At 37.7% G+C, this 23,841-nt stretch overlaps 1 protein-coding gene across 1 annotated transcript in view; it reads right to left on the minus strand.

Annotated features, from left to right (window-relative positions):
- Positions 1-935: 935 nt before the first annotated feature.
- ADAMTS3 (ADAM metallopeptidase with thrombospondin type 1 motif, 3) overlaps positions 936-23,841 on the minus strand; it is a 498,368-nt gene continuing 475,462 nt past the window's right edge. Inside the window, exons 18-22 of the mRNA XM_006876862.1 lie at positions 19,255-19,420; positions 11,500-11,632; positions 8,557-8,764; positions 6,054-6,171; positions 936-1,501 (exon numbers count right to left, since the gene is read on the minus strand). Of these exons, the coding sequence (XP_006876924.1) occupies positions 936-1,501; positions 6,054-6,171; positions 8,557-8,764; positions 11,500-11,632; positions 19,255-19,420 (1,191 nt within the window). The remainder of the gene's footprint in view (positions 1,502-6,053; positions 6,172-8,556; positions 8,765-11,499; positions 11,633-19,254; positions 19,421-23,841) is intronic.

Genomic DNA, 23,841 nt, shown 5'->3' on the forward strand with positions numbered 1-23,841 from the left:
AAACATTTTTTTTCCCTGTGATTACTACAGCGCATTGAGCATAACTGTTAATATGTGTCAACAAAGGGAAAGCAAAAAATCAGCCCTGATAAAAGTGTTTCAGTTCTGTCTTGTACGATCTTATTTCGTCTTATTACGATTTCCTGTGATAATAATTATACTAAGACACTAGTCCTACTGCTTTTCAATTAAGAGTAGAAAGCAATAATCCAATTGAATTCTGTACATTTATAGCTTATGCATTTTTTGTTCCCTCTAATTTAAGGATCATATTATTGATTCTGCAACATCATACAATTAAATCATTTGTATTGTCAGTAGCTGTGATTCTAACTTCTTCTTTGAAACATTTTGCTTTGAAAATAAACTCATAGAATGTCAAATAAGGTAATACTCAATGACAGGCACCTAGAACATCCAGAAATGTAGCATAGTAAACAATCATTTGAGAACACATCTCTTAAAATAATACTGATTTCTGCAATATACAGTATTTACACAACAGCTGCAAATTTGCTTGTACAATATTTCTAATATAGATAAATAGGAATAAAAGTCTAAGGATGTTTGCTCCCTTTCAAAAAAAAAAAATGTAAAGTGTAAACCATTGGCACCTCTTTTTAATTTTTACTATAACTTTTTTAAAACAAAAATTCAGCTGATATGTACAAGTAGTTGCAGTCCTTTTTCTGCTTTAGGGAGTGACCAACACACTTAGCAACTTACTTTCCTTCTGTTGATAATCTTTGGTGCTTTCTTCCAATGAACTCTGGTAAATGAGTCAACGAAGAACAAGAGGATGAAAGCAACTAGAAAGTGAACCAGCACTTTTTGTTGTGCTTCCATTTACAGATAAAATGAGTTGACGATCTATGGGGATTTCTACTTTACACAAGCTGTCTGTACCATGGGGTTTTCTTCTGATATTTATTTTCTCATCTTTCCAAGGTGGAAGACCTTAAAGGGCGTCTCTTGTCAATCTTTTCGTTTCTCTTTGAGGTTCTTGTCTGAAAAGCAGCACCTATTGAATCATTGACTGCAAGGAGGGGAGCAGCAGTCATCTGTGAAGATGAATTGAGGTCGCTACTCTTGGTGGTTGGGGAGGATGATACTGAGACAATTCTTAGTGTCTTACTTCCTGCTTGTTGAGCTCTCCTCTGGGGTAAGTTAGCACCATCTGGTTTCCTGTTTGGCCTGAAAGCAGCAGATAGACTTGGACCTTGCAATGCAGAGATCCTACTATAAGATTTCTTCTCAGCAGAGGTCTCTGAATGGTAAGGAACCAAAGACGTTGGCATCACTAGAGATCTAGGGAGGTCACTAGGGTTGAAGACAGCATCATCTTGAGTTTCAGCAGCTTCTGAAAGGTATGGTGGTGGCAGCGTGCTACTGCGCTTGCTACATGACTCACAACATAACTTATTATAACCTGGTATGGAACAGTATCGTGCCAGCACCTCCATTTGACAGAATATTGATTTGTCTCCCAAACACGGTTCATCTGAAAAAATAAAATATGACAAAATAATATATACAATTAAACACAAAATAATATGAAGCAAATAAAATTGTTGATGACAATAAAAAGATTTAAGCATAATTTAGCATTATTAGGAGTTGACCAACTAAGTTTTTGTATAAAAATTATGAATATTAGGATAAGTTCTTTGATATAAGTAATTCTCTATATACAAAGGACTTCAGTTGACCACCATTCTAATGATCTCCATGAGAAGTCTTCAGACCACTCAGAGTACTTATTTTCTTCCTAGTAGGAATACATGTCTGATTTTAGAATGAAAAAAAAGGAGTCAATCTACCACAAACATTCCTGGGGCACAAAAGAACATATGTGATTTTTGTTTGTTTGCTTTATGATAGTTCCTGGCTTTCAAGTAAGGTAGCCTCTATATTAAATTTATAGTTATAATCAAAACAAGATACTCAAGATCTCTTAGAACAAAATAAATCTTAAAAACAATTGCCAAAATAAAACTAAGATAACATTTTGATTCAAATAATATTTGCCAGCCTGAATTTAAGAGTTTCATGCTTATCACTGCATATTTCCAGATTATTTGAAAGCACAAATTTGAACAGAGCTTGCCAACTTTCTTATAAGTAATTCATGGCTCTTAAAACTTTAATTTCATTGAACTGATAGCACATTGTTTTTAAAGAGGAATAAAGAAACACTCAAGACACTTGGCACAATTTAAGTGAGTATTTGTACAGGTGTGTGTGTATACAAACACACAGTATTTATTGGCTTTCATCTTTTGAAAATCATAATAACTAGATTTTAAAAAATCCAAATGGTGAGTTCATGGTTATGTTGGTTTGTGCTTATTCCAAGGTATCCTTTGCAGAGCAAACATAGAGTGGCATTGTAGGAGTTGTGCACCGCAGAAATATAGACCTGATGCTTACTTAATAATCCAAAAGAATGATAAATGAAGACTTTTCATAGTATAATCACTGAAAAACCATAATGTATTATAATGTTTTTATTACCAGCTAAGAAACCTGTTAAGTAACTTGCTAAGGTAGTTAAAGAATCTTTCTTTTGAAAAAATTTCAATGAAAAGCAAATCAGAACAAAACAAAATTAGGAGAGTCAATTGGTAAGGAAAATGGAGTGTTATACTTACCAGCTTTGCAATTCTGTTATAGTTGTAGAATGAGTCACACTTCCTTGTCTGATACATTTTGATATTATTATTATTTATTAAATATTATTATTATTCAATAACATTAACTAAGTTAACCATCTAATTATACTGTGAATGCTCGGAAATCAATGCAATGAATTTCAGCTCCAATAGTAATTGCTCATTATTTATGAATTACGTTGTATATGCTTCTATCTTAAAACAAGAAAAGGTCTTCTTTCTCTGTTTTAGGTTAGTAAACCCTAAAATGAGAGGACCTTATTTTACCCTTTTTTCATAAGTAAAGTCCCTTAGATTCCTTATCCCAGCCCTCCAAACAGCTCAGCTGAAAAGTGAAACCTATTACTTCTGACTTAGAGCAAGAAGCCACATGAGAGACTCCAGTGTGAGCGCAGTGACTTTGCAGAGGTAGGCTCATAGTCTGAGTCTAATTAGGGTCACAATATGCTTCAGCATTGAGGAGGTAAAGGGAGCTATTTGAGAAAAAATAAATAAGATTAAATGAATACATTAATTTTATGGTGCTTTGCCTAAGAATAAAATGGGAAAGGCTCTAAGGAAAACAGCACAATCAAAATGAGGTGATGAAATGGAATCACTCACGGCAATTAAGGAGGCTTATAGTCATCCATTTGACACTGAGTTTACATTAATGATGTTGTTGTTAAGAGTCATCAGGTTGGATCCCCTTATAGTGATCCTGTATAGGGTTTCCAAAGAGCAGCTGGTGGGTTAGAACTGCTAACCTTGAGGTTAACAGTCTAGGGCTTATCACACAGTGCCACACCAGGTTGTTGTTATTGTTATTGTTAAGTGCCATCGAATTTGATCTGACCCAAAGAGATCCTGTATAGGGTTTCCGAGGAGTGCCTTGTGAGCTTGAACTGCCAACGTTGCAATTCAAACCAAATTTGAAGTCCAGAGCATTAACCTACAGCACCACACCAGGATACTAATTGTTGTTGTTTAGTGCCATAGAGTCGGTTCTGACCCATAGCAACTCTGTATAGGATTTCCAAGAAGCGGCTGGTGAGCTTAAACCACCAACCTTTTGGTTCAAACCAACTATGCAGTCCAACTCATTAACCCGCAGCACTACACCAGGACTTGAGGACACTAATAGTGGTGGGATAATTAGGAAAAAGATGAGAATAAGGGTTGTACAATATGAAAAATTGAATTAAGAATGTAATTGAATTATGCACAAACAATTTAATTGGTGAATGTTTTGTTGTGTGCATTTACACACACACACACGCACACATAAGGGCATTTGATTCTAAAAACATTTTGAAATTCTAATGGGATATATTAGTTACTTGATTGAAATATGGCAAAAATATGAGATTTTTATAGCTCTCAGTGTTTACCTTGAGTAGAGATTTCAGAGTAACAGAGTAGCAAAGCTGAATATGGAATCAATCACATAGTAATACCCATCTCTTTAGCAACAATCTTTCACAATTAAAAACAATTCTTTGGGCTAAAGGAGGAGAATCAAGCAAAGTCATGCTGACAATTGGGTACATTTGCTGAGTTGTACAGGCTATTAAGAGCAATAAAACTTTCGAAGTGTTTAGCTGCTGGCAGTAAAGACTATATAGAGCAAGAGGTACAAGGACAATAAACTTTGTAGTTTCTATCTGGGTAAAGTCTGCTTTTATTTTTGCTTTGACTTTACTTGTATTTTGAATTTTCAAATGTACTACTTTCTAAAGTCAAAGTCTCAAGTATGTAAGTGCTTTGTCTCCCTCTTGTGGTCATACTTGTTGAAAAAAAACAACGATGGTGGGTGTGGTGGAATACCATGGAGTTGGTTCCAACTCATAGTGACCCTGTAAAGGGTTTCCGAGGCTGTAAATCTTTATGGGAGCAGAAAGCCTCTTCTTTCTCCCATGGAATGACTGGAAGTTTCAAATTGTTGCCCTTGAGGTTAGCAGCCTGAATCTTAAGTACTATGCTACCAGAGTTCCTTAAGCCCCTATAGTGAGGCAAAACAATGCCCATGATTTTCATTAGGTATGGAATTAGGGAAAAAAGGGAGAACTGCATTTAAGAGAATGTTTGTATTGTAAATAGGGATAAAGAAAGGATGGAAGGAAAAGTGTGAGAAGAGATGAGAGAAAGACAAATGAGAGAGAGAAAGAAAACTGGGAGAGAGTGTCTGACAGGGAGAGAGAAAACAGTGGAGGAAGAGAGGACAGAGAGAAAGAGACAGATGCAGTGAGTGAAACAGAGACAGAGGAATAGAGACATGGGGTCTAGGAGACAAAGAGAGAGAAAGAAAGAAGGAAGGAAGAAAAGAAAGGAGGGAGGAAGAGAAAGGAAGAGCTGAAAGATTGTGAAAAGAGTTTGACACCACGTGGGTAAAAGTCAGGGAGTAGAAGTGGAGAGATGGGACACTCAGAGGAACTGGTCAGATAGAGAGAGACATATGGAAGAAATGCACTTCAGAGAGAAAGGAAGAAGAAAGATGCTAAGAGAAGGAAGAGAAAGAGTAGAGCATGTGAGGAGAGAGAAACAGAGAGAAAGAGACAATGAGCTTAGAGGAAAGAGGAAAAAAAAGAGCAGGAGAAAGAAAGAGACGGGGGAACAGAAAGAAAGAAAGAAAAGGAGAGCAAGAAGCAAAAAGTCTGTATGAGAGAGCAATTGAGCAACACCTAGACTGTAAATGACAGCAAGTGAGAGACACAAAGAGAAGATAGACACACAGAAGGAGACAGAAAAACAGAAGTCAACATAATCAGAAAAGGAAGCAGAAATAAAGGAAATGATTAAGAATGTAAACATTTCAAATATTTTGTTTAAAATTACAAATCAACTGATATTTTAAAATAAAATACACTCCCATTTTGACAAGAAGGGTGTTGTGATAAATATTAAATCTGAGCAAATTCAATCTGAGTACAATGTGTCTATTTGAAAATCACATATTTGATAGGTATTGGAAATGACATTAGAACTGGGGTGACATTTATGACATTTATGGCTAAATTGAATAACTTTAATAAAACTTTTCAAAACTTCCTGCAACAGTATGCCTTTTACTATGCTACATAGTTATAATTAAGTATGTAATGGAAAAAAATATGTAGCTCACAGTAGAAACAAAAATTGACAAAAGCTACAGAGACATGACCCTTTCCTTATCCTAGGGCTGTCTAATAAGTAGGGCAGTGGGAGCTGCTGTGGTCACAATAATTCATTGATGCCTCCAACACAAACTTGAAGAATCATAATAAACTAACATTCAAGGATATTTTCCTTTGGCTATTTCTTGATAAGCAAATTCAAATTCCAGATCTTACCTTGAAAAGCAATTCAGCTTTTGGAAGTTATTTTAAAAGATTACCAGACCAGTAAAATCAGTGTCACACCTACCATTACAGGGACGCAGCTGACAGACTCTGACTGACTCAGGCCTCTCTCCATCACACTGGTCTCCAGCCCTGCAGATGACCTGCCTCACCTCCGTTCCTTCCCCACAGGTTACGGAACACTACAGAAATAAAGGCTGCAATTATAGACTATAAATTACAGATGGTAGTTTATTCCAACAAGATCATTTTCTTCCAACCTCTGTGCACCTGCATGCATGTGGCTTTGGATGCAGTGTCACGCTCTGGTTGTAGAGACAAATAATCCTTTGTTTCTTTGTTTGCACCCTGACTCCATCATTTACCAGCCTGCCATGATATATATATTATATATCTTTCTATCATAATCAGCTTATTTGTCTGGAAAAATGTTGTTGTTAGGTGTCCTTGAGTTGGTTCTGAATCCTCATGACCTTATGTACAACAGAACAAAATATTTCCCAGTACTGCTCCATCTTCACAACATTGCTATATTTGAGCCCAATAATTACAGCTACTGTGTCAATCTATCTTGTTGAAGGCCTTTCTCGTTTTCACTGATCCTCTACTTTATAAAGCATGATGTCCTTCTCCAGGGACTGGTCCCTCATGATAGCATGCCCAAAGTACATGAGACGAAGTCTCTCCATCCTCATTTCTAGGGAACATTCTGACTGTACTTCTTCCAGAAAATATTTATTCATTTTTGTGGCAGTCAATGGTATATTCAATATTCTCTGTCAACACTATAAGTTAAAGACATCAATTCTTCACTCTTCCTTATTCATCGTACAGCTTCAAAAGTACCATGGCTTGTTTTAGGTACAACTTAGTCCTCAAAGTGATGTCTTTGCTTTTTAATAATTCAAAGTGGTCTTTGGCAGCAGATTTGCCAATGGATGTTGATTATGGATCCAAGTAAAATGAAATCCTTGACAACTTTAATATTTTCTCTATTTATACAATGTTGGTTATATGTACAGTTGTGAGGAAGTTTATTTGCTTTATGTTGAGGTGCAATCTATACAGAAAGCTGTAGTTTTTGATCTTCATCAATAATTGCTTCATGTCCTTTTCACTTTCAACAAGCAAAGTTGTGTCATCTGCTTATTCCAGGGTGTTAACGAGTCTTCCTCCATTTTGGATTCTGTGTTCTTCTTCATATAACCCAGCTTCTCTGATTGTTTGCTTAAATATGAAGAGGCAGGATAATCGAAATTCATGGAAATTTTGAATTAAAAGATAATGTTTTTCCATAAACTTTTTGGAGCCCCATTGTATCTGCCTCACAGGATTGTTGTAGGGTTATAGTGAGGCAAAAGGAGCAAGGTATGTAAAGCAGTTAGCAAATTGTCTGGTAACTAGTAAACATAGGATATGAAAGAAACTGGCTACTAAAGAATTGATGCATGTGAATTGGTATGAACAAATCTGTCCTGGAAGAAAAACCATGGCCATAATGTTCATTAGAAGCAAGGATGACAAGGCTTCATCTCATGTACTTTGGACATATTATCAGGAGGGACTAGCCCCTGGAGAAGTACATCAGAGCAAAGGGTCAGAGAAAAAAGAGGAAGACCCTCAATACGATGGGTTGCCACAGTGACTTCAACAATGGTTTTAATCAGCAAAGATTTTAAGGATGGCACAGGACTGGGCAGTGTTTCATTCTTTTGTACACGGGGTCACAATGTGTCGAAACTTACATTATGGCACCTAACTGTACAAACAGTTCCTCAAATTAGTTCTCACACTTGTTTGGGGGAAATTAGCTATTGTATTGAGCTCCCCATGTCCTCACCTTCCTTTTTGATGGCAGAATTTGCTGACATGCTACCCTGGTTAATTCAGCTTTTGCGGAACTACATTATGTTGCTGGAAATTAGTCTCTTTAAAGAAAATCTTCATGTATTAAAAGTAATCCCAGAAAATTCCATGCTATTGTCTTAGGTAGAAGTTGTGAAAAGGGGCTTTGGTAGAGGATTCTAAGGAGGAATGGGAAATGCATTATATTTACGGTCCTCTTGGGGTGAGAGGCAACCTTTATTTGCCTAGTCCTTCCAACTTGAGTCTACTCTTCATGTCCTCATTCTTTCTCTACCTGCTTTTGATGCTCTTTCTTCCTGTAAATGTTCTAACTGTGACTCAAGGATTCTCTGAGTGCTGATAAGTATACAAGAAAAAAAACTACAGATTTAATTTAAAAATAAATATAGGTAATATAATCCATTCAGTCATCTATTCAATAAACAAAACACCATTTGGACAGGTGCCATATACTGGGTACTACATAGAATGTGTGACAAGTGTGTGAACACAGAATATGAGACAGGGTTTACACTGCCAATCAGCACCACAATAGAAGTGGGTGGAATTGCATCTAAAAGGAAATACTAATTTATCCTAACAGTTCTAGTTGCCTAATGATGATAAAATTTGAGATAATTTTTTAATTCACAAAAAGTCTACCTGATGTTTAAATAAAATTAAAATGTGTACATATATCCACACATAATTCACACACCCACCTCATTCCAGGGCCCTGTTTTCCACTGGGCTGGGCAGGGCACTCTGTTACAAGACCGACGACTCTCAGGACGGTCACCCACACAATACTTGCTGTGTACAGAGCGATTGGTGCCGTCATGGAGTGGCTGTAGGCAGCGCACAGTGCGAAGCTGATAGCCAGAACTTCCACAGGTTTTTGTGCAGTGCTCCCACTCTTCTGCTACCCATCTACGGGATGAGGGATCAAAATTGAACATTATCTTTGGGGTATAGAGTGTGTGCATTTTTGCCAGTGCACTCTAGGTATTTCTACTCTCTGAATGACATGCAATGTCAGGGGTACACTGAAGGTCAGGAAGCAGTTTCAGGAAGATGGAGGCATCAAACAATAAAAAGGCTATGTATTGAGCTGCAGACAAAAAGGTCAGTAGTCCAAATCCACCAGTCGCTCCACAGGAGAAAAAGGGAACTTTCTGCTCCAGTAAAGATTTATAGCCTCAGAAACTCTACCTAGGGTCCCTATGAGGCAAAATTGACTCAATGGCAGTGTATCTGTTCTTTAAGAGCATTTTCCAATAGTCATAGATTTCATAATTTTATGAGTGGGCTTCAAAATGTTTGTGGAAAACTTCCTTTATCTTTTATTCAGTTTTTAACAGCTATTTTGAAGCCCCCATGTATTTTAGCGTAGTGGTTACGAATCAGGGCTGCCAACCTCAAGGTCAAGCAGTTTGAAAAAATCAGCTTTTCCACAAGAAAAAGATGAGGTTTTCTGCTCCTGTAAAGATGTATAGCCTTGGAAACCCTGTACAGGGTCGCTATGAGTTGGAACCGACTCCATGGCACATAACTACAACAACAACATATATATATATATATATATATATATATATATATATTGTTGTTAGGTGCCATCAAGTCAGTAATGACTCATAGCGACCCTATGCACAGCAGAATGAAACACTGCCCGCCTCACTACAGTTGCCATGCTTGAGTCTATCAATGATGCCACTTGGCCAATCCATCTCATTGGGGGTCTTCCTCTTTTTCTCTGACCCTCCACCTTACCAAACATGATATCCTTTTCCAGTGACTGGTCCCTCCTGACAATATGTCCTTAGTATGAGACATGAAGTTTGGCCATCTTGGCCTCCAAGGAGCACTCTGGCTGCAATTCTTCCAAAATGGATCTATTGGTTCTTTTGGCAGCACATGACACTTTGAATATTCTCCTCCAACACTATAACTCAAAAGCATCAATTCTTCTATGGTCTTCCTTATTCACTGTCCAGCTTTCACATGCATATGAAGTTATTGAATATATAGTCAAAGATGTAGGCATTGGACTGTTAAACATAAGGGAGAAAGATGAGGCTGTCAGATCCTGTAAAGATTTACAGTCTCAGAAACTCTATGAAGGGTTGCTATGAGTCGAAATTCACTCTGTGGAAGTAGGTTTGGTATTGCCTAAAGTTTCATGGTTTTAGTGCACCCAGAAGTACCATGAGAAATAGGCCAGATGATCTGCTTCCATTAAGCTTGTTGTTATGTGCTGCGGAGCCGGTTCTGACTCATACCAACCCTGTACAGGGTTTCTGAGGTTGTAAATCTTTACAGGAGGAGAAAGCCTCATCTTTCTCCCACAGAACAGCTGGTAGTTTTGAACTGCTGACATTGAGGTTTGCAGCTTGATTCGTAACCACTATGCTAGCCATGAAAAGGAGTGGCTACTCATAGAGATAAGACTACAAGGCATTTGGGAAACAGTGGATCCTGTACAATCCAGAGGTATGTAATCCCAGAATGAAGCTGTGTGGTAGTCCAGACAAGAGTAAGAACACAGAGAGCTCCCTAAGAGATGCTTTTAAGAAAAGGAAAATGATGGGATATACGAACGTGTAATATTGAGAGGAAATTAAAACTCAAGGAAGTTTGGCGATGGGTGTGTGAAAACAAACAAACAAAAAATCAAACCCGCTACCATCGAACTCAAACTGACCCATGATGAGCTGTATAGACTCTCCAAGGCTGTACATTTTTACTGAAGAAAAAAAACCTCATCTTTACCTTGCAGAGTGGCTAGAGGGCTTGATCTGTTGACCTTGTGGCTAGAAGCAGTTCAGTGCTTATCCTTCAGTGCACCAGAGCTCATTTAATGAGTGAAAAGTAGTGGAAAATTAAGCAGATATAAAATAATTCATTATGAATTCACTTGGGCAGGCTAGGTGACTATTGAAATGATAAAATTATATAAACTGTAGTTAATATAAAAAAAAAAGTATGTTATAGGAATATTGAAAGTATTGGGGAACATACAAGTATGCCTATGGGCATATATTTTGTGGACAGATTGTACAACTAAGCTAAAAACTCACATTCCAAAGTGGTAATTTAGTACATAATTTCAAAAAGACTGCATCTCTCGTACTTTAGACATATTATCAGGAGGGACCAGTCCCTGGAGAAGGACATCATGCTTGGTAAAGTGGAGGAATAGAAGAAAAGAGGGAGACCCCCATGAGATGGATTGGCACAGTGGCAGCAACAATAGACTCAAATGGTTTCTAATGTAGCAGCAATTGTGGGGATAATGCAAGACCTGGACATGTTTCCTTTTGCTATACATACAGTCCCTATGAGTAAGAACAGATTCAACAGCACTTAACAACAACAACAATTGAAACAAAAATAGTTTACATGGAGATGGAAATGCACAAGCGTCAAATATTAAAGGAAATGTAACAATTGAAAGTGGTTGTTTCTGGGGAGCAGTAATACAGTGGAGAGGAGGCAAATGCAATTTTATATTATAAAAAGTTAATTATTATAAAAACACTTGACTATATTAACGAGGTTCATATAAAACTTGAGCAAAAAAGCACAATTCAAGTTTTAAAAACTTAAGGGGATTGAAATCCCAATCATGATGGCCTCAGGATATGAGAGTTAAAATAAATGCTTACAGTGGGTGTGTACACTCTTGAATATTGCACATTCTTCTAATAGGTTTCGGCTTTTTGTTGGCTTCACAGAAGCTGCGATGAACCATCTTATTATCACTTTTCCTACGGCATCCATATTTAGTGTACTGGAAACCTGAGAAAGAAAATATAATTCTTTAGATTTAATCAGTTATTCATTTCTACTATGTATTTAATCATTTATTCAGTCAAAAACATTTATTTACTGTTCATGGAATAATGAAATTATGAGATTAAAAATAAAAAATATAAGCTTTATTTCTCAATCTAAGTTCCATCAAAACTTACACTTTTGTAGGTGATGATACTATTTGTTGTTACATTGTTGTTAGGGGCCATTGAGTCAGTACCTACTCATAGTGACCCTGTGCACAACAGAATGAAACACTGCCTGGTCCTGGGCCAACCTCACAATGGTTGCCACGTTTGAGCCCATTGATGCTGCCATATTGCCAATCCATCTCGCTGGGGGGAGGGGTCTTCCTTTCTTCTCTGACCCTCCACTTTATCAAACATGATATACTTCTTCAGTGACTGGTCCATCCTTAAAGAACTAGGGGTTCTAGGAATTTAAGCATGCCCCAGTGTGCTCTGTTTTACAATAAGTGAAGAGAAATGGGCACACTTAAAAACAAAACAAAACAAAACTTCAAGATTAGGAATACAAAATGAAGTAAGAATGGGGAGGACACACACAAGAAGGGGGAGGGAGTAGAAGACCAAGGTAAATAGGGGAACACAGACAGGTTTGCATGGGCTAAATGGGACAGAGGTAAATAGTGATGCATGCTCAAACTTGGAACAACAAGGCTCTGTGATACAGGAATCAAGGCATAGTTTGAAGAAGGGAAATATTACTAAGATGCTTGACTGTCTTAAGAATATTGGTTTCCCTTGCCTACTATTGCAAAATGGAAACTTGAGTTGGATAGGAATGAATGACAGGAAACATGATTACAGAAAGCTTGTAAGCCCATCTTCAACCTACAACTGATTGGAATACCTAAAAGGGGTTCTAGAACTGGCCCAGTGAAATAGGCCTCCTGTGGAGCCTTTGCAGTATAGGAACTTAGGTGGAATCCTGAGCCCTATCCAGAACCTACTGAGATGGGACTTTCCCACTAAAAAGAATAAGCAGACAAGCCAAGAACAGCTAGAGAGACAGAAAATACATCTTCAAAGAAAGATAAGTAGGAAAAACCCAAAACAAAAATGGCAGTATGAGTGGCTATTACAAGAATAAGCAAGTTGTTCACCAGGAAGCCATCAAGCCAAGTAATCAAGTTCCTTCAGGACAAACTCCCCTCTAAGGCCGAAACTTAAAGGTTAACACATGAGCAGGCATGTAAGCTTGCTGATGACCACATGGTCTGCTGGTGAGTGGAAGAGGGGAAAAGGCAGCAATGAAGAAATGGGCTGAGTTCAACCACGTTCCACAGACTCCCAGTGACGTTGGGATGAGAGAGCGAAGATGAAGGGCTGGTTGGTCCACAGTGTGGTGAGGCCTGGGAATACCTGAGCCTATGGACAAGGACATAGCCACAGAGGGCTAGAGCTGAGAGTGAAGCTTCCAGCTGATATGAAGTGAGATGAGTCGCACAAGAAAACCCAAAGTTGCAGACAGTACCCATTTGACCTAGCTTCGATGGCTTGATAATCAGAACTCAACTAGAGGGGAAAAAAAGAGAACAAAACAAATATTGATAAAAGAAACGTGGGTAAATCACTACAATTTGATGAACTTGACCTATACTCATGGAGGTAGTAACTCTAAATGTCAACAGAGAGGGATGGAGTGTTCACATCAAGTATCAAGGGTATCCCGTCTGTACACAGGGTAGATAGGGATGGGCAACTTAGACACTGGCTACCAGAAATGAGGGGGCAATAACGGAATGAAGTAACTGGCTTACATGATTTCAAGGGGGAGTTTAATAGTGTGTGTGTCGGGGTTGAAGAAAGTGTCTCTACTGAATAGTTTTCATCTTGTCTAGATGGGCCTGGTTAAAAGAGATGGGGATAAGATTCTTATGATTCAATAGTGAGTAACTGTTATCATGACTAATTGCAACAGCCACAATTATAAAGGAAATACTGTTAACTGATGGTACATAGAGGGGATTATAATCATTGTAATGAAACAAGGTATATGATTTATTGAATGTAAAATGATGTTCTTCCCTGTAAACTTTCACTCAATCCACAATAAAACCTTCAATAAAAACGAAGTAAGAAAGAGTCAAATGAGAACTCTCAGGATGATGCCTAATAAGATTCCTCACTGAAACTCTCACAAAATTGTCCTTGTTTGATGAGACGAACGACAGGAGTGTTGTCATGGTAGAGAAGGATTTTCAAGGGAAGCTTTTCTGTTAAAGTCTTGGCTAAAGTTCTTGAAACATTCTCATAACAAGCTCATGTTACCTCTTTTTGCTGCTCCAGAAAGTCAAAGAGAAAAATGCCTTATTGCCATTGTTGGTACTTGTCACTGAGTCAGTTCTAATTCACAGCAACCCTATGCACACACAACAGAAAGAAACCCTGCCTGGTCCTGTACCATCCTAACAATTGTTACACTTGAGCCTTTGCCACTGCCATGGTGCCAATAAATCTCATTGGGTGTCTTCATCTTTTTAACCGAGCATCCCCAAAATTTCTTGCCATGATCTTTGCTCTTGACCTGTCAGTTTTTGCTTTGACTAGACTTCTACTTCTTGGCAACTATTGATTTGAATCTGCTTTGTCTTCAGGATCATACTGGTAAAGACAGGCTTTGTGCAAGCTGAACCAGTTGATATGTCTGCAGTGATGGTCATTGTCTCTTCTCTTAATCATTCGTATTCTTCAATAAGAGCAATAACAAGAAGAATTATTTTCTTGAAAACTGATAGAGATGATTTGTTGTTGAAGGCTTCATCTTCAGCATCGTCTTGCCCACTCTTAAAACGACTTATCTAGTTTTCAACTGCTGCCTTCTTTGCTACATTATTCCCATGAACTTTTCATAAAGCCTCAATGATTTCACCATTCTGCCACCCACCCATCACCATAAATTTGATGTATTTTTGCTTCAATTTTAGCAAGATTCATGTTGCCCTGATAAGGGATTTTTACAAACTGACATCTTATCCCTAGTGTTTCAAACCAGATCCTCTTCAGGTTTGTTATGACAAGTTGTTGTTGTTGTTGTTGTCAGGTGCCATCGAGTCGGAACTGACTCACAGAGACTCCATGCACAGCAGAACCAAACAATGTCTGATCCTGGGCCAACTTCACTATTGCTGCCACACTTGACACCATCAATGATGCCACCTGGCCGATCCATCTCGTTGGGGGTCTTCCTCTTTTTTTCTGACCCTCCATCTTACCTAGCATGACATCCTTCTCCAGTGACTGCTCCCTCATAACAATATGTCCAAAGTATGAGAGACAAAGTTTAGCCATCCAAGGAGCACTCTGGCTGCACTTCTTCCAAAACAGATCTATTGGTTCTTTTGGCAGCCCATGGCACTTTTAGTATTTTCCTCCAACACCACAATTCAAAGGCATCAATTCTTCTACATCTTCCTTATTCACTGTCCAGCTTTCGCATCCATATGAGGTTATTGAAAATACCATGGCTTGGGTCAGGCACACCTTAGTCCTCAAGGTGACATCTTTGCTCCTCAACACTTTAAAAAGTTCCTGTGCAACAGATTTGCCTAATACAATATGTCATCTGATCTTTTGACTGCTGCTTCCGTGAGTGTTGATAGTTGATCCAAGAAGAATGAAGTCCTTGACCACTTCAATCTTTTTTCCATTGATAAGAATGTTGTTTATTGGTCCAGTGGTGAGGATTTTTGATTTCTTGACATGCCATGGATATCAAGATATAGTGCTGGAAAATGAGCCCCTCATGTTGGAATGTTGGAAGGCACTAAAATGTAACAGAGGAAGAGCTGCCTCCTCAAACTACAGTTGACCGTGATGATGTGAATGGAGAAAAGCTTGTGGGAGTAAAGCCCGTGGGACCTTCATTTGCTGATGGGGCACAACTCAAAATGAAGAGAAACAGCTGTAAGCATCCATTAATAATCAGAACATGGAATGTACAAAGTATGAATCTAGGAAAATTGGAAATTGTCAAAAATAAAATTGAATACACAAACATCAATAAGTGAGCTGAAATGGACAGGGATTGGCCATTTTGAATCTGACAACCACATGGTTTACTATTCCAGGAATTACAAATTGAAGAGGAATAGTGGTGCATTCATCATCAAAAAGAACATATCCTGATCAGTCATGAGGTACAACGCTGTCTGTGATAGGATTCCATGTGCCTACAGGGAAGCCCAGTTTATACCACTTTTATTCAAATTTATGCACCAATGACTAAAGCCAGTGAGGGTGAATAGAAGAATTCCACCAACTTCTTCAATCTGATATTGATCAAACATGCAGTCAAGATGTATTGATCATTACTGATGATTGGAAACAAAGAGAAAGAATCAGTAGTTGGAAAATATGGCCTTGGTGATAGAAATGATGCTGGAGATCGCATGATAGAATTCTGTAAAACCAATGATTTGTTCATTTCCAATATCTTCTTTAAATAGCATAAGAGATGATTATACATATGGACTTCACCAGATGTAATACACAGAAATCAAATTAATTACATCTGTGGAAAGAGATGGTGGAAAAGCTCCATATCATCAGCCAAAACAAGGCCAGGGGCAGACTGTGGAACAGATTAGCAATTTCTTATATGCAAATTCATACTGAAGCTGAAGAAAATGAAAACAAGTACAGGACAGCTAAAATACGACCTTGAATAAATACCACGTGCATTTAGAAATCATCTGAAGAACAAATTTGAGACATTAAACACTAAAGACCAAAGACAAGAAAAGTTGTGGGATGATGTTAAGAACATCATACAAGAAGAAAGCAAAAAGTCATTAAGAAGACAAGAAAGAAGGAAAAGATCAAAATGGATGTCAGAAGAGACACTGAAACTTGCTCTCTAGCACAGCAATGCTAAAGCAAATGGAAGAAATGAGGAGATACAAGGGCTGGAAAGAAAACTTCTAAGGTCATCTAGAGAATACAAAGTCAAATATTACAATGAAATGTGCAAAGATCTGGAATCAGAAAACCAAAAAGGAAAAGCATGTTCAACATTTCTCAAGCTGGGGGAACTGAAGAAAAATTCAAGCCTCACCTTTCGTTACTGAAGGATTATCTGGGCAAATTATTGAATGATGCAGAAATAATAAAAAAATATGGAAGGAATCAACAGAGTCACTGTACCAAAAGGAAATGATTGATGTTCAACTGTTTCAAGAGGTAGCATTTGATCAAGAGCTAATGATACTGATGAAGAAGTTCAAGGTGCATTGAAGGAATTGGCAAAGAACAAGGCATCAGGAAGTGATGAAAGAAAAATTGAAATCTTTCAAGCAAGTGAGGCAGCACTGGAGGCACTCACTCATCTATGCCAAGACATTTGGAAGACAACTATCTGACCAACAGAATGGAAGAAATACATATTTGTGCCCATTCCAAAGAGAGGTGACCCAATGGAATGTGGAAATCATCGAACAACATTTTTTAATGTCCCATGTGAGTAAAGTTTAACTAAAGGTAATAGAGAAATGGCTGCAAGCATACATTGATAGAGAACTTCAAGAGGTTCAAGTAAGATTAAGAGGAGGCTGTGGAATGAGGGCTATCATTGCTGATGTCTGACGGATTTTGGATGAAAGCAGAGAATCTCAGAAAGATGTTTACCTGTGCTTTACTGACTACACAAAGACTTTTGATTGTGGGGATCATGACAAGCTATGGTCAACATTGTGAAGTATGAATATTCCTGAACACTTAATTGTGCTTGTGAGGAATGTGTACATGGACCAAGAGGCACTTGTTCGAACAGAACATGGGAAAACAAAATTGTTTAAAATTAAGAAAGGTGTGCGACAGGGTTGTATTCTTTCACCATACTATTCAGTCTGTATTCTAAGCAAATAATCCAAGAAGCTGGGTTATATAAAGAATAACTTGGCATGAGGATTAGAGGAAGACTCATTAACAACCTGCAATATGCAGATGATACAACCTTGCTTGCTGAAAGTGAAGAGGACTTAAAATACTTACTGATTAAGATTAAAAACGACAGACAACTTTTGGTATGGAATGCATCTCAATGTAAAGAAAACAAATATCCTCACCACTGGACCAATAAACATCATTCTTATCAAGGGAGAAAAGATTGATGTTGTCAAGGACTTAATTTTTCTTGGGTCAACCATCAACACTCATGGAAGCAGCAGTCAAGAAATCAAATGATGCACTGCATTAGGCAAATCTGCTGCACAAGACCTTTATAAAATGTTGAAGTGCAAAGATGTATTTTCATTAACTTTATATGCATACGAAAGCTGGACAGTGAATAAGGAAGACCATAGAAGAACTGATGTTTTTGAGTTATGGTGTTGGAGAAGAATATTGAAAGTACCATGGGCTGCCAAAGAACCAACAAATCTGTGTTGGAAGAAGTGCGGCCAGAGTGCTCCTTGGAGGCCAAGATGGCCAAACTTTGGCTCTCATAACAATCCAATTCAGAAATTAACCAAATAATTCCCAGCTGTGTTCCATTCCCATGAAGCACTGTTAATCAGACCTTTGTAATCTGTAGGTTTTCTGTGGCTGATTTTCAGAAGTATATCACCATGCTGTTCTTCCAGGGTTCTCCTAGTCTAGAAGCTCCATTGAAATCTGCTCAGCATCATAGCAACAAGCAACCGTCTACTGCCAGGCAGGTGGTAGCTGCACATGAAGTGCTTTGGTTAGAAACTGGGCTCAGGTAATGGAGCAAAGATGGCAAGGTGGTTAAAACACTCAGATGCTAACCAAAAGGTCAGGAGTTAGAACCTACCATCAGCTCTGCAGGAGAAAGATATGGCAGTCCGCTTCTGTAAAGAGTATAGCTTTGGAAACCCTATGGGGCAGCTTTACCCTGCCCTACAGAGTAGTTTTGAGTTGGAATAAATTCAATGGCAATGATTTTGTTTTGTTTTGTTAAAAATCAATATAATAGGCATTATACTGACTTCATAGGGTTAGTGTAAGAATTCATAAATTAAAATATGTAGCATTTAACATGTAAAGCAAGCAAAATTAAAACATATATAGCATCTGATACATAATCAGTGCTATACCAGTATCAATAACAGATCTTTTATTATTTATTAATCTTTATCAAAAAGAAATGAATAGATAAGGAAGTAAAAGTAGCAAAGAATAAAGAGGAGAACCAGAGTGCACTGAATTGAATGTTTTAGTGTTTGGTTAGAGTAAAGTGATTAGCAATACTACTAAAATGAATGTGAAACAAAGAACCTAAGAGAAGAAGAAAGAGGATTTTAAGCAGAATGTGGGATAATGCACTGGACCACAAGGTCAGTTTAAACTGCAAAGGCTGGCAGTTCAAATTCACCAGCTACTCCTTGGAAACCCTACACAGGGTCACTATGAGTCAGAATCAACTCGAAGGAACTGAACAACAACATAAATGGATGTTTATCCTGTTCTGATTCTGAGATTGCAATAAAAATGCTTTTAACTTACATTTTATTTATTTACTGATTCTAAGAATGTTATCCCTATTAGAGGTAATCCTTAAGGTAGAAGCAAGAAGACTTGCTTTTTATGAACTGTATTTTAATATAACAAGTATTCAATTGTTACCTCCACCACAGGGTTTGGAACACTGGGACCAGCTCTTCAAAGCCCACTCAAAAGTGTCTAATTCTTCCTGGATGACATTGTTGCTGTTGATTGTAGGTACAGAGTCTTCATGGATGATATATTTATAGGTCAGGCTAGAGCGTGTATCATTCTCCTGAGGTATAATCTAACATACACATGAAAACAGACATGTAAATCAACTTAGACAATGCTATGTTTTGAATGAAATATTACCAATTGTTCAGAATATTGCTTTTCTTAACACTAGAAAACTTTCAAGGGTTTCTTAAAAATATATTGTTTTCTGTTTCTGTTAAAAAGGTGCATGTGAACCCTGTTCAAGAAAAAAATGCAAACACTTTTTACCACCAAAATATATACATTGAGGAGTAAGACTTCTCATTACAAAAATAGTAACTTTATAATATCATTAACTGGACGGTTTCCTTAAGGCACACCATTTCAGTGTACTTTAAATTAATCATTAAAATAATCTATTTTTCCATAATTAAAAAGTAGTAACATTTATTCCATGAAATATACACATTACAGAAAAATTTGAAGACGATACAAATCCTTCTTAATTGTACCACATCAGAGAACCAGTAATGCTTATTATTTTGGGATATTACCACAACATATTTTTATATAGTGTGTGCATTTATACTCATACATATTTTTCTAACCTTGAATATTTCATTTAACATGTTGTGTACATTTCCCAAGATAGTACATATTCTTTGAGAACGTAATTTTAAATCCCAATATAGTCTTTAATCCTAAAGGTGTTGCTGTTGTTAAGTACTGTCAAGTTAGTTCTGATTCATAGCGATCTTGTATAGGGATTTTAGGGAGCAGCTAGTGGGTCTGAGCCACCAAACTTGTGGTCAGCAGTCTAAAGTCTGTGTTCTTATTTAACTATTTACTTATTACTGAATATCTTTATTGATTAGCATTTGTCCCCATTTTTGATGTCTGATTTTGCTCAGTGAGCTTGTTGTTGTTATTAAGTGTTGTTGAGTCAGTTCCAACTCATAGCAACTCTATAGGGTTTTTAGGAACAGCTGGTGGATTTGAACCAGTAACCTTGTGGTTAGCAGTGTAGTGTTTATCTTTCAAAAGCCAAACCAGAGAGTTAAGGGTATGAAAACAGAAGCACTGGTGACAAACTGGTTAAGTACTTGGCTACTCACTGAAAGACTGGCAGTTTGTATCTACCCACCAGCCTCTCCACAAGAGAAGGTGTGGTAGTATGCTTCTGTAAAGATTTCAGCCTTGGAAACTCTATGGGAAAATTCTAGTGTTTTATAGAGCTACTATGAACCAGAATCAGCTTGACAGCAGTCACTGTATAGACTTCTTTGAATGACTCTCTAAAATAGTTGAAACAATTATTACTTTCTTACTGAAAGTGTATGAATGTGCACCACTCAGCACTATATACCTTTTTCTTCTTTGTTAACTGGATGAACAACAGACACCATTTAATCTTTATTTCTTTTATAACTAGTAAGGTTTAATTTTGTTTTAAGTTTGCTCTCACTTTCTCTGTCTCTTAAATCATTTCCTCTGGTGGAAGAGAGCTGCTACACTGTGTTGCAAGGCATTCCAGGAGAAGGGATGTCAGCTGCCATGTTGTAAGGACATTAAAGCAGCCTATGGAGTCCTGGTGTGGCACTGTAGGTTAATGCACCACACTGCAAAGCCATTTGAACTGTGAGGTCGGTGGTTCAAGCTCACCAGCTGTTCCTTGGAAACCCTATACAGGGTCGTTATGGGTCAGAATTGTCTCGACGGCACTTGACTTAAAAACCACCACATGAAAAAGCTTGGAAGTAATCTTCTGAGGCCTTCTAACAGTGATATGACTGAGCTAAGAAGTAGATTATACTTTAGCTCAGCCCTGAGTTGTCTGAGGCCGCAGCTGACAGCTTGACTACAACTGTTATGAGATACTCTGAGCCAGAATGACTCACGTAAGCTGTTTTCAGATTCTGGACCTACCAAGTCTGTGAGGTAAAAAAATGTTTTCAGTTTTTAGCCACTGTGTATGGGATGATTTCCTAGTTGTTGTTGTGTGCTGTCCAGACAGTTCTGACTGAAAAGATCCTCTATAGGGTTTCTGTGAGTGACTGGAGGTTTGAACTGTCAATCTTGCCATTACCAGTTCAGTACTTATCCTACAGCACCACATCAAAACTCAATTTGCTAGTAATAATAGGTAATTAATACAAGGATCTGTATACAAAACAAACCAGCCTATCATTTACATAAATCTACATGAAAATTAACTAAAAATGTTTAAAAATCTAAATGTAAATGTCAACTCTAACATTTTTACCCCTCTCCTTAAAAAATAATACAAGAGAAAATATTTTCACTTCTAGCTAGACAAAAAAAAATATTCTTAAAGCCAATAAATAGTTTAATAACAGAAAAAATATTGGTATACTGAACTTCAGCATATTTTAAAAATATTTTGCTCTGTGAAATGTACCATTAAAATAGTGAAAAGCCCAACTATAGACAGGGGGGGAAATATTCCCAAATCACAGCTTTCGCAGAGGCCTCTCAAAACTCAGTCAAAAAAATAATAATAAAATGAAAAATGGGCAAAAGTAGAAGACCCTAATACTATCAGGAGAGAAAAGCATGAGTGGAGAAGCAGCAACATCAGAGATGGAGGCAGAGATGAGGACACGGAGAGATAGAGCAGCTGAGGACTATAGATAGACCAATGGAAAGAGAAAGGCTGTGTGCTGGCGGCCAGGAGCCTGGCTTGCAGAATGTGCCCTTTGGTTGTTTAAATGATTACATATTCTTCTGTGTTTTTGTGTACATCAAAATAAATAAATAAAACAGATTAGAAGCAAATACTGCTAAATGATGATGCATGGGGGGGGATTGTAATAATTGCAACGAATGAAACAAAACACTATAGAATAGGAGCAAAACTGATATTCTCCCATGTAAATTATCACTCATTTCACAATAAAAGCTTTAAAAAAAATAAATTTAACTGTGGATAATATCAGCAACGTAAGTATATCCTTTGAATGGAAATAAATGCATTCATAATTTTTTTTTTTTTAATGGACAAAAGATTGAACAATTGATGGTTTGTTCCACAGTTTCCCTTGTTTTGACTGATGATACGGAGCTCTTCCATTGTTACTTTCCACAGATGTATTCAATTCGATTTCTGTGTATTTTGAGTGACTTCCAACCTGAGGGGCTCATCTTGTGGCACAATATCTGACAATCTTTTGGTGCTTTTCATCATATTTCAATATTCAATATTCTGGAGCTATCTAACAGTGTTCCATTGCTATTCATAAGGTTTCCAGTGACTAAATATTTGGAAGAAGTCCATCTCTCCTTCTTCCTAGTTTATCTAGTCTGGAAGATCAGCTGAAGCCTGTCCACCATGAGTGATCCTGGCAGTATTTAAAATACCAGTGTATAGGTTCCAGAATCACAGCAATATGCAAGCCACCACAGTATGACAAACCGACAGACAAGTGGTGAAGTACTTTTTAGAGAAAAGCCTATACAATTTGTACATTGGATCCAATAATACATTTCAATTCAAGTAGGTGTCTTCTGCTTTCATCCTTGAGAGCATAATGGATTTACATTCCTTAAACTGAGAACTAAAAAGCTGAGCAGAATATAGGAGATAATTGCTTCTTTGGCAATGAATAACAGAGATCACAGGGCAAAAGCTACTGTGAGAAAAGAAATATGCAGACTAGGGAGAGGTTTTAGGCCATGCATTAGGAAGATGAGCCCCTGCCAAGCACAGCAGTCTCAGTGAAGTGAAGAGGCAGGGATCCCAGCAGTTTGGAACTTGCATGATGGATATTAAAGAAGAGGAACTGCATAGAGAGCTGACTTAGACATCTGTATGGGTCTTTTACTGAGAGCTGGTCTGTGCATCCTCAGGAAAGCCAAATCCTACCAGTGAGTGTCTGCTGAAGGCCTAGGAGTGATACAGAGATACTGGAGATCAGTCAGTCTGAGAGACTTATTTTTTGAAACAGCTAGGGTAGACAGGTTGCAGCAACATTTCATGTATTCAGTTAAGACTCCAGGATGGCCATGTCATAAGAATAAGGAAAAAATCTAATTGGGCCAGTCCTGATTACTAAAACCAGGTTTCTCAGGATTGGAAACTGATTTGGCATTGTAGGATCAGCACTAGATTGCAAATTACAAGATCAGCAGTTCAAACCTACCAGCTACTCCCTGGAAACTGCATACTGGGTCGCTATGGGTCAGAATCAACTCAACAGCAATGAACAACAACAACAACAGCACAGGATTCATAGCTGCAGTTGGGTGCCGTCAAGTCAATTCTGACAGAGTGAAACTGCCCCTTAGGATTGTCTTAGCTTTAATTTTTATGAAAGCATATCAGATCAGGTCTTTCTCCCACAGAATGGGGGAGTGGGTGGGTTTGAAACATCAACCTTTCAGTTAGCAAGCATCAAGTGTTTAACCATTGAGACCATGATGGCTCCTTATATAGGATCAGAAGATCTAATAATAATTTAGCTTCCTGTGAGAATAAAATTGAAAAAAAAA

The sequence above is a fragment of the Chrysochloris asiatica genome, unplaced genomic scaffold, assembly GCF_000296735.1.
Source record: "Chrysochloris asiatica unplaced genomic scaffold, ChrAsi1.0 scaffold00420, whole genome shotgun sequence".
NCBI lineage: Eukaryota > Metazoa > Chordata > Mammalia > Afrosoricida > Chrysochloridae > Chrysochloris > Chrysochloris asiatica.